General features: G+C 34.2%; 1 protein-coding gene across 1 annotated transcript; it reads right to left on the bottom strand.

The window, feature by feature from the left end:
• Positions 1-5,202: 5,202 nt before the first annotated feature.
• On the bottom strand, positions 5,203-12,071 carry LOC111038755 (protein CASC1-like). Its single transcript, XM_022321984.1, is given in 5 exon segments — positions 5,203-6,058; positions 6,849-7,196; positions 7,405-8,215; positions 8,676-8,961; positions 11,345-12,071. Coding segments are annotated over 5 exon segments (2,394 nt in total). The 5' UTR covers positions 11,501-12,071; the 3' UTR covers positions 5,203-5,265.
• Between the last annotated feature and the right edge of the window lie 752 nt (positions 12,072-12,823).

Below are 12,823 nucleotides of genomic sequence, written 5' to 3'. Positions count from 1 at the left end.
TAAATTCGCGAATATAAATATAGCACACGCATGAGCTATTTGCGAACGAATCGTATGTGTATGCAATGCGTACACGTATGAAACTATCAAACGGGAAAAACAGCGTTGTCCGCACGTTGCGAATAATTGTGAGAAAGTAAACGCGTATATAGCGTTCTCGCCGCAGTGTTCCGACCTCGATCGAAAATAAAATCTGTGACGTTAAATCATATTGTTCTCGAGAGATATTTTCTGAAAAATATTAACCGGCAAGACCTCGACGCATTGTAGTATGCATATTATCTCGCCTACTGTATTGTCCCCGCAGTGCGCAGATGATGAGGACCAAACATAAAATACAATATTTTGTAGAGCAGGGGCTCTCAAACTCGTATAGACACTGTACCCCTTTTTACTAATACAATTTTTTGGTTACCACTTCTAGGTTACTGATATATATATAAAAAAATATTTTCTCTATTTAAATGTATAGGTTTGTTGGCCAGAATCGTACCTCCCGAAAATGTCGAGTACCCACAAAGAGTACGAGTACTACAGTTTGAGAACCAATGATGTAGAGTAATAATAGATGGACATGATATTATGAAACCGCACATATTTAGCAATACGACCGATGTTCATGTAGGTACTATACATGCGTATGTGTGCGTGTGAAAGAGGTTTCCCTCAAGTTTCCGACTAATTTAATTAATAGCTTCTCTATTGTAATTATTTTCCTCGTTAATAATTGACGTTAAGCTTGTTCTTCTCCCGTGCACGTACCTTTAAACACATAATGAAAACTCCATATTAATTGCTTATAATATGCTAAATATATGTGTCTATAATATCGTATCATACGTTGCTCGTTTCGCCAACATTTTATTTTTAAGCGCTCCGGCTACTCCTATGTGATACGTATTACTACTATATACTGTAATTCAAATAATATTAATTGACGTCTTACAAAATCACGATCACGTCACAGAAATCAAAAGTACCCAACACTATATAAATATGTATGCAGTGTCAACGTTGTCGCCGTTCTATTTTGATGGTATAATATGTATTTATAGGGCCGCTGTTGGATGAAATATATTATGAACAGTGTCCTTCTCGATAATCACGCGATTCGTAACGCTTGCAGATGTTCACATACAGATAAAGAATGTATGGTAAAAAATTGCGGCGAGATAGTGGGCGTGCTCGTGTGAATAAAAAATTGACAGCTCACGGGGCACGCATAATTAATTATAATCGGAAAACAATAAGTATATTATACGTTTAAAGTACCTGCGCATAATATGTTACATATACGAGAGCGTTTTTGCGGGTGCTGCAGAAGTACCTATGTGTTATTATAATAATTATTACATACCTACACACATTCGTAGCTAAACATAATGCGTATATACATATTATATATGCACTACTTATATATATATATACTGAGGCGAATTTCGTCCTCGCGGGGAACACGGTCTGCGGACACAAAAACACGAGCACATATATAATATAATGCGCTGCAATGTATATATGCGTACCCATATCATAGGTGTATAATAATATAATATATTATATTTTATACTATTGCCCGCGTGCATTACAATACCATCGAAGTTTGTATATACCTACCTATATGGGTGTATAATATGTACGCACTGCCGTAAGACGCACAATCAACTCGATCGCGGCTAATTGTACGATGGATAAAACACAGATATGAGATTTTGTGATTGAATTAACATATAAATTAGTAGTAATAATCCGCGTGCGGAGCGTAGGTCACGACGCGACGGCGACGGAAACATGTTTGCGGCGCTCACAATATTATTATATAAGTATATGTATAGGCAATAATAATAACGATAGTGAGGAAAAAAAAATAATATGATATATTATATTGGCGTTTATGTGATTTTCGCCGAGCTATCTCTGCCGGACGGCGGTGGTTCGCCCTGCAGAGCTCCCCGGCAGCCGGATCGAGCGACAGATATTGCATTGTCATTATATTATCAAATATTATTCCCATACACGTACGAGCATGTACTGATCGCTGTAACTCAAAAACTGCGCGACGTACGAACTTGAAATTTTGAGGTTCTCCGCATATTTTCACCGAGCAATAAGAAAGCAATAATCAAAAATGTTGCGTTTTAGTGGAGTAATTAACAATCATAATTATTCATCGCAAATACGTATTGTGCTGCACGCACGGGTTCATGGCGGCTCGCGGGTTTCCAGCTACTTCATGCAACCTATCCTTTTTGTCCGAAGGTCGACGACAAGAATTGTTCCGAGAAGTTTATCGATGAAAATTAGACAGTGTTTTACACCTAAAAGGAGTTTTTCCGCCGGGCAATTCAGCTAGTATATTTATAGTTATTTATACATAATAATAACCGATACGGTCAGTGTCGGACTCCGATCCGAATTCGTTTTGAATATATACTCCCAATATACCATCATAATATTCTTCTTCTTCTTCTTCTTCTTCTTTCTTGGTTTCGGCCTTTAAGACCACATCGTTAAGTACAAATCTTACCACCTGTTCCTGCGTTCTGCAGCTTTCTCCATCTGATATTATCTAGTCCTAGCTTTTTAACGTCACTCTTTCACCCAGTCCTCTCGTCTTAGCTTTGGCCTCCTCGACGGTCTTCTTCAATCACCCGTTCGGCGTTCGACTATAGATTCTATTGTTTACTACAAAATGTTGTTCTGCATAACAATGTAATACGCGTGTATGAAGTAACTTTAACACATGGGGTGTATTCTGTATTTTAGTGCTTGGTAGTATAATATAATATTTGTTGTTTTCCTCCTAATAGTCGTTGCGTGCATCACCCTTGAGCACAAAAGCCGTGTGCACTGTGCAGTCTTTGAGACGGTGGGTATATTGCAGTAATCAAGATCTCAAAAATTGTCTAATCTCAATGCCGATGAGTACAAACTTGAACCGTTATTCAAAACGGCGAAGGCGACGATGGATATTATACAGCGCGAGCACTATATGCAGGAGAATAGCCGAAGCCGGTTTGGGTTTTATCGGACTATGCAGTTGTCCCCCTCGATCATCCCTGCACGTAGCACACGACAAAATTTCGGCTTTTGTGCGAGGAGGGTTCGATTTCCGAGCTTGGCGAAACGGAGCCCCGCCATCATAAATCATCGGACAAACCACTAGACGATTACCGGACCGAATTTTCGACATCAATAATATTATTTATATTTTATTTTCGTATTATACCGTGTAACGCATCGGTCTCTCTCTTTATCTAGTTATTAAAATCGTCACGCGTCCTATTATCGTTGCGGATTTAATAATATAATATATTATACGGGGCGCAGGGGGCGCGATAATATTTCACCGTCTCTCGGTGAACCGCCGCCACCAACGCGAGCGGGGCTCGAAGGGTTTCTCCGGTTTAATTAACCCTTTTATTCGTATACATATATACTGTATTTCGTGTACATTTTTTGTCGGGAAAGGGAGCGCACGTCCGTGATTAATATAGCGTCGTGCCGGGACAGCGACCGCGGGCCGCCTTATCTCCGAACCACCGCCGCCGAGATTAAGTCGTCCGACTCGCAGCAGCCGTTCGTCATCGTGTGCATACGCCACCGTGATAATTCGGAACCACCGGTGTTCGGCACACTTCCGGTCGTTTACAGGAGACGTTTGCGATTTTCCTTGTACTATAATAATGTATATAGCTACTATTATGTATAAGATATTACTGTACACGGATTGCAGGGCCACCCTAAATTCGACATTGCTTCCCTGATTTTTTTTATGAAAAACCGTTTCCTGCAAATTTCAATAATAATATTACACATGCAAGAGTATCCCGAATTTACGTGTGCGTAAAATATATGATAATACATTTTTCGTCCACCAAATTTTTGATTAAAATATATACTGTAATATATTGTATTTTAATGTCGATAATTCAACGTATAAGCAACCAAATGCAGTGTTTGATTCGTCGTGACTCGTGAATAATATAGTTCAACAAATAGCTGATTGTTAGCAGCGAATTGTTCTTAAATAATAGAAGGATTATTCTAGATAGATAGGTATGAATATCTAGTGATTATTCTAGATCTTATGATTAGTATTATATTATATACACCTCGCAGCACATTCGGATAGGTTCGAAATTCAACAAATGGTAAATTATTCCCATATATATATATATACATATATTTAAGTATACGAGATAATATCGTCCATGGATTGTTTGTGTTAAACCAATGACCAGAACTTTTCGATAACGAATAATGTACACAACGCCATTATTGTATCATGTTTAACACGTTCAGGCGAGCAAAATGTGACCAAATCCCGATGACCACTTTAATCTTTGTCCAATAATATTGTGTAACTCGATAGCAGGTATTAGTTGTCTTTCTAGTCAACTTTTATATCTGTCAATTTTTGTCGCATCCATTAGGTATTAACTTTTTTTTTTTAACACGTTATTTTGAGAGGTGAATATTTTAAACAATCATAGGAACTAAAATACTTCTAAATGGGTTAAATATTCATCGGGAACGAAACTATCACGATATTTGACAAATAAAATAATTTTTGAATTATGTTCTCAAATTTGGCAGTCACCAAAACTTGATACCTAAAAAATAAGCTACCGTTTTACTGTCCAAAAAAATTGATTAAAAATAATTACACATAAAAAAACATACCTAATAATATCATATTCATCAGACCATAATTAATGTTTTGTAAAGCGTATGAGGTGTATTAGTTCGCAGGCTGAATATAGAGGAAAAATGTACATATTATTATCGATTTAGATATGGGTGGTGATTAAATTATCCCTGAGCTCTGTTCGGTTTCATTCGATATTTTAATTTAAAAAAAGCTATAATGCTTATATTTTATTTGAAATCGTTACATATATTGTTGTTATAAATACAAGTTTACAAGGTACAAGTGTACAACTAACTTTAATGTGATTAAAAAAATCTAGAATAAACAAAACCTTTCGGATTTGCTTCAGAAACGATTTCGTATCGAGACTTAATAATTTAATCTAATATTGTTTAAATTTTTTTATTTAAAATTAACTAAATAATTTACTATACAAATACAAATAAAAATAAAACAATAAAAATAAAAATACTAATATTAATAATAATAATAAAAATAATTATAATGTTTAAAAACACTTAACTATATGTATTATATTATAATGACGGCGCTAGCTAAGTGAACAAAGCGTGTAGGTAAGCGATTGCAGTGCACCGCATGCGCTGCCGACTGAATCAAGAGTAGCTCAAAAATTTTATCTTGTCCATCAGGTAGAAGAGCGTTTCGGTGGTCTTGAAGTCGACGGTGGAGCTGCATCCGGCCAGCGTCAACAGGTCGGGCGCGTACCGCTGAGCGGTCTCGGCGGCGGTGGCAGCCGGCGTCTCAAGCGGTTCCTCGGAGAACACTTGGCTGACCTCTGTGCACTTGAGCAGCACCGCCCGTTCCGGCGTCACCATAACCATCTTGTACGGGACGACGCCGGCCTGTCCGCTAGCCGCCGACACCGACGTCCCGCTGCCGGCCGCTTCGATGGCCGGCTGAGTTTCCTTCATCTGCATGACCATGCGGTCAAAGGGCGCGTTCACGTTCCACCGGGACGCGGCGAACTGGTGCGTGCCGCTGAGCGCGGCCATGCATCGGTACGCGTGCCGCTCGGCCACCGCGTGCTTGGGCGGCCTGTTGCCGTCCACGTAGTGCCGGGCGTCCGGTTCCGGGAACAAGTTTATGCCGCCGCGGCGCAACAACCGTACCAGCTTGTCCGGCCGGTGGTACGCGCCGATCATCTCCTGCAGCGCTACGGTGGTGGCGTTCTGCAGCTGTACCATGGCCGCTTGGTCTTCGCGCACGGCGATCTCCACCAGCACCGTGGCCGCGGTCACCGACAGGACGACGCCGGAGCCGTCGGCGCCGCTCTCCGGCCGTATCTCCCACGACTGAAACGGAAAGTTCGTGTACCGGTTCACGGCCAACCCGAACGAGCCCATTCGGCCGGCCCGGAACGACACCATCTGTTTCTCTTCGTTGAACCTGCGAACAGGAATCGTGACGTCAACCCGGTGGACGGTTGGTATGCGTGTGGCATAGGACGGGATATCGTGTGAAACGCGTTGGGTACTTTGGGAGTTGATTGGTGACACGATTATAGAAGAATCGATTTTAACATAAATATTATTACGTTTTTGGGCTGTATACACGATATATTATGTATTTTAAACGCCAACATTATAAGACTTCGATGTGCTTCATCGAGGTGACAGATTACGCGTGAGGTACTAGGGTGTGAGGGTAAAACTAAAAGAAAGACATAGAATTTGGTGAGTTTAATCAGTCAGCCATCAAGTGAGTTTATTTAACGACTAATATAATTTATCATAATACATGTTAACTAATACTTTTCATTTAAATTAGACGCGAATGCGCTTTATACAAAATATATTTTTTATAAAATGTGTATTATTTTTTGAATATTTTATTACATTACAATGTTATTAGTACCCCGGGCACCAACAAAGTTTTTTCTCAGTAAGGCTCACTCAGTTTTTTTCTCTGTACTTTTTTCTTCAAAAATTAAATAAATTAAGGATTAGATAAAATGATTACTATTATTCTGTTTTACAGTGCAATTTGTTTAATAAGTGGTAACTGATGTTAAGGAGTTAAAAATATAATACTATATGCGTCGTACAAAAGATATTTGTTTTATGTTTTTATGTTTTTATAAATGAGTTCTTCTCAAAAACTCGGTCACGATTTTTATAGTATGATATGGGTGAGATATGGATATTATAAAATGAAAATTATTGTTCTACAATATTACCTGATGTCGTATATGTATTCAGTTGTCCAATTTTTTTTTTCTTCGTTCCACATGGCTGGTTTGGGATTTTCAAACCAAAGTACATTTTCCGGTAACTTGATATTTATCAACGCGAGTCTTTTGAGTGCTTCTTGGTTTTGTTTTTTTACGTCCGTTTCTTCGTCTTCTGACGATGTGGATGAAAAGCCCATCGACAATTGTAACGGTTCGTATTTTTCATGATAATCGATTGGCTGCAGTGCCTCTGGTCCGACAATCAATACGCCCACTGACCCGTCTTCGAACTCGACGGGCTGCATTGGAAGTTTCCACATTTCCACGTTAAATGCTCCGCCAATAATCCAGTATCTAAAAGTTATTTATTTTGAGACATTTTATACGTAATATTTATGTACAATATTTTATCGTTGGTTGAACTATTGCATTTTGAATGAACAACAATTTAAAGTTAGAGGACAAAAACAAAATGTTTGCCTACGTAAAACACGCTTTAACCACATTACAAATTATATCTTAATTTAAATAACTTGAATTGATAGTAATTATAAATGTGTACCTCCTGGGATTAAGTTCATTTGGTTTCTCCGAGTATTTCAATGAATTAGAAATATCTTCCATTTGTTCCAGCTGTCGTTTTTCCATTTCTTGGCTTGGTGTTTTTATGATATCGACTTGTACTGACTTTATGGTTTCAGGTTCCACGGGTTTGGAAGGTTCGTCTTTTATTTCTACTTTCTTTCGATGATCTTCTTTTTGTGTATCATCGTTAGTTGAACGAACAGAAGGATCATTTTTTTCAAGTTCGTCTAGGTACGTTTGGAGATCTTCTGGATAACTATTTCTATCCACTTCCGCAAATGCTTTAAGTTTCTCTTCCATTTTTTCCATCCACAATTGTCTCTCTGATCGTTCCTTCTCTTCGTTTAGTAGCTGAGTAATCTGAGTCTGTTGTTTCCATGTGTCTTCAGAGTACTGCCACAGATCTCTGGTATCCTTTTCTAATGATTTTGAAACGTCAAATTCAGCCATTCTGTCTGTGAAAGGGTCCCAGCGTAGCCATAGAGCCATTACTGCCATGTACTGTTGTGATAGTTGTGGTGGGACATCGACCATGACAAGACATTCGGGGAAATCACATTTTGGCGGAGGTCGGTCATCCGTCAGTAATCTGGGCCTATGACACACTACATGTAAGCCAACAGCGAACGCTTCGCATGAGTTTTTATATGCCACAGTTTCTAAATCTACAGGATCCATTCTGCGATCGTAATCACTAATCAGATGGTAACAAATTCCGTACACAATATCTACCAGCAGCCTTCCTAGGTTGTCTCTGGCTTCTCGGAATCACTGCAGTTTAAACTGACCTAAAATAAATAAACTATTGATTATGCTCAAAATAAATTTCACTACATGTTAAATATATTGCTTTTAATTGTATTAATGTGATTGAATTTTGAAGTATTTCACATTGTTTGATCTACAGCTAAATTTTAATTTATTTAAAAAAATTAAGCGCTTTGCCACGACCATTATCTTTTAAAAGAAATAAAACAACAATAATAATAATTATACCTAATTCTGTCGTATAATAATTATTTGACTCATCCGTTATAATTGTATTTTTCTTAGATGGCACTAAAATTTAAATTTAAAAAAAATCAAAATCAAAAGAGGAATTCGGTGATATTTTTACAAATTTAATGAAGGTTTGCTTGGTACAAATAGCAGCGTTGAAATGTGGTCAAAAACTTGAATAATCATGTTCGTGAAAATTCCTTAGAAATTTATGTACGTAAGTTAGTTATATCTTATATTATATCTTACTGAAATCCAACGGTAAATCCACTATGTCATCTATGGCGTCCATAATCTTGAATATCTCTAAACATTTTTCCACATAAGAGTTTTTATCGTCACTAGCATGGCACACTTGTCTCTCAACAAAGAGATACGTATTCAGTTCCTGAACAACTTGTGGGTTGGGAGTACCGTCGCATCGTATCCAATGCTGCCAGTCCAGTTCTTCGCGGTACATTCGGTCGTGTTCATATTTTTTTCGTGATAAATCCGATAACATTTCACAATTTGGTTTTAACCGTTCATTGCGGAGCTGTAATGATATTTAACAAGATTAAAATAAATATTAAGTATTTAATAATTACTAACACAATATACAACTAAGTTTAAATAGTAACACTTAAATAAAAACATAATCGTTCGGACATTTATGTTATTGAACTTATGTAGAAGTTATTAAAAATATATGAATTCATCATAATTACTCAGACCAAATATTTAAAAAAAAAAATCAATAATATTGTTTTTATCGTGAATTACAATAAAAAATAAAGATATAGTGTCTCGTAACTTTACTAAAGTATAAGTAGTACTATCATAATCACAACATATCACTAATAATTATATTTTTATCAACTATTAATAAAATAATATTGTTACCGTTATTCACTACAAGTAATAATAATTCAATTTAAAAAATGTAATACATTTATTTAGTTTTAGTTGTATAAACATTTAATAATTTTTAAATGTATGTAATATTAACAATAGTTTTTACATATATATTTCTAAATGTATAAGAAAAAAATCAGAAACTTAAATTTTATTCTTTGCAGAATAAACTTTTTAGCCTAATAAAATATGTAACTATTGTAACTGAATTTGTTTTGTTTGACTTCAGTAGAGTAAAATATCAATAATTAATTTCTTAACCAAACTAGGGGGCGTCTGATTCTGAACCTTCTCTTACAAGTTCAACATCTGATTACTTGTGGAATATTAAGTAGATTGATTTATATTATCAGCTATAAGTGTTTGATTTAAGAATATGTATGAATATAACACTCATATACATATATTGTTCATTCAATACCTTTATCGTAAATAGTAAAATGTTTTAATAATTAAATTGAACACTTAGTTAATCATTATGCACCACGAACCAATTAATTATTTATATTCTACATTATATTAAATAACAATAATAAATAGTCGTATCTGTTATTATACTTAAATTTTATTAACATAAAATCATACATTTGTGAACGTATTTTTTCGTGTAATTTCATTAGATGAAGCAGTATATTTTTTTAAATGTCTTTGCAATTATTATAAAACAAGTTATTCGTGCATAAATTATTGTTACCTTGTACGCATTGTCTCTATTAATTCAGGTATTAATACAGGAAATAAGGCTCTATAATTATAATGTATCTATGCATTAGATTAGTTTCTTAAAATTTAGAGTTCATTTAATTTATATAATTTGATACGTAGTAAACCTATATTTTTAAGGATGTATATTATATATTACATAGGTATACTAATAATATACTATAATTTGGAAATATCTAACACATTATTATAGTTGGTTTTATTTTTTACAATATATTTATTGCTATTTAATGTAATGTAATCGTAAGTCATAACCATTTGTATATTATGGTCAGTAGGTACAACAATATTCATATAGTAGCACCAGTGAAAATATAGTAAAAAAAACATGCTTACCAACAAGTTTAATATTTTAATGTGATAAATTAAACAGGACATTTTTTCTTAATGGACATTATTTAGTGACAAATGATTTCTGAAAATAAATGATATTGTTTAATATATTTTTTGTTCTAGAGCAATAGAGTATTTTATTAACTAAACCGGTAGTTATAATTTAATGAAATAACATTGTTACACAATTGCTTTAAAAGTACCTACGACTTATTAGTCAAATAAACAAATTAGAATACTAACTTATACAAGTGGTTTTCTAAATGTATTTTTATGTTTATAATCCACAGATCTAGACGCCAAATATTATGTTAATTTGTAAAGCTAAAATTTTTGTTGAAATATTTAAGCAATAAAAAAAAATCTAACAGTATATAATATTGTAAGACAAAAATAGTATATTAAACTGCTGTTGTTTGAAATAACGGATTACTTAATAGTTGATAAAATAATTTTTTATCATCGTGTGCACTTTTTTTTTGTTGGAAGTACATAAACTTATAAAGAATCTTAAATTAAATTTCAAAATGTTAGATATAAATTGAAATTTTTTAAGAATTTCTATCTTGGAATAATTTGGAAATTTTGTTTTAAAACTCAAAGTATAGACGCTCATAAAAAATTATTGTGATAACCTTTTTTTTAAGTACACTATTTATAACTTATGAGAAACCATGGATTATGTTTTCAAGTTTTATGACAGAACGGAAAATGCTTTGTCTACAATAGTTTAAGAAAAACAAAATTTATAATTTCGTATGCCTATAAATTGGCTCTAAAAGAACATAACATTTTATAGAAAAATTCTTTCAACTAGGGTAATTATTGTTTTTAGTTAGACAAAAAATCGATTTTTCGGCTGTTTCTAAAAGTGGTTTTTTGATAATTTTGTGCTAATTAATTCAAAATACCTAATAAATAAGTAACCAAATTATAATATGATATTTATTCAATGAAAATTAGGTTACCTGGTGTTCTACAATCTTCAACTCTCTCTCCTTCTGCTTTGCCAGTAAAGCTCTTTCTTCTCGTTTCGCTTGTTCGGTGTGTCGACCATCAGACTTGGATTTAATTTTTGGGCCACTATTGGGCCTTTTTATTTTGCCATCTAATCGTTTAGACATATTAACTTTGTGAGTTTTTTCACTTATATCTTAAGCAAAATGCGTATTTCTGTATTCATTTGGTTATTGATTTAACTTTCGGCTATCCTCATTAAATGGTCGCTTGGCAACACGTAGGCAATTGTTTTATTTTGCTGATAAATCGAAAAATATGTTGTGAGATTCGAAGCTGCAGCTAGGATGAGTCCATCGGGAAATCGAAACAATTTTTTTTACATATAGTTGAACTACACGTGGTCTCTAACAAATATTTCCAAGTAAAAAAAAAATGCCTTTTCGCTTGAGCTTTGAACTCTGCAAAAACAGAAAATATAATACTGCAAACGCGCAACGAGTCGAGCCGAATGTAACGTTTTGACATTTTTTTTTTTATCGTGACGTCTCCTCATCTCATTTATACATGCACAAACGCACAAACAAACAATGTAATAACAATAATAAAAGTCGAGTACAATTTTTTTTAACGAAGTAGGTACCAAACATTTAGCCAGATTTCGTTTAAACGGACGAACAAGTATAATAATAATAATGTTGGTTGAAAAATAAATTGCACACCGGTTTGAACTCAGCTATATACCTATATCTTATTATTATATTCTAAACCAAAGTAGGTACTTATGTGCGCAGTTGACTGTATTTTGTACTTTTTTTTTTTTAATTTTTCTTATTTTCTTATTTTTCATCATATATTTTCCTTCAATTGTAGGTGTATGTTTATTTAATGAACATGTACCTAGTTAAGGAAATGTTATATTGTGACATTGTGTTTTATATTGTATGGTTTAATAAAACGAAATAATACAATATTGTTCTATTCATTTTATCAACGTTCGCTTATTTGTAAGTAGCAAAGTTATAGCATATATATAGCTCCGAAACGGTTAGGGGGGGGGGGGGGTTGTTAACTAAAATATAATTTTTGGAAAAAAAAACTATACAATTTTATGTGGCGCTAGAGTTCAAGTGAAAAACGAACGTTTTTGTTTAAAATAAAATTAATTTAGCAAGTTAATTTGTACTTTAACATGGTGATCTCTACTCCTACATATAGCGGCTGTGGTCACGTCATACTCTACTTGAATTTACTTTCTTAAAATGTTTCATACTCAAAACATTGTTTAAAGAAACATATTCTTCATGGCTGGGTATCTAAAAATAAAAATAAAATATGATCAGGCTCTTTCAATCAATTGATTTTATGAAGTGTTGATCTTTAGATCACATAAATTAATATAATATGATTGTTTTAATAATTTATTGTTCACTTAATATTATTTTTCTTGTCATTATTAAATTTGTCTTAAATTTAATATTGAGCCTAAT

The sequence above is a fragment of the Myzus persicae genome, unplaced genomic scaffold (genome assembly GCF_001856785.1).
Source record: "Myzus persicae strain clone G006 unplaced genomic scaffold, MPER_G0061.0, whole genome shotgun sequence".
Taxonomy (NCBI): domain Eukaryota; kingdom Metazoa; phylum Arthropoda; class Insecta; order Hemiptera; family Aphididae; genus Myzus; species Myzus persicae.
The sequence above is the reverse complement of the archived record's forward strand: the minus strand, read 5'-3'. Positions and strand labels throughout refer to the sequence as shown.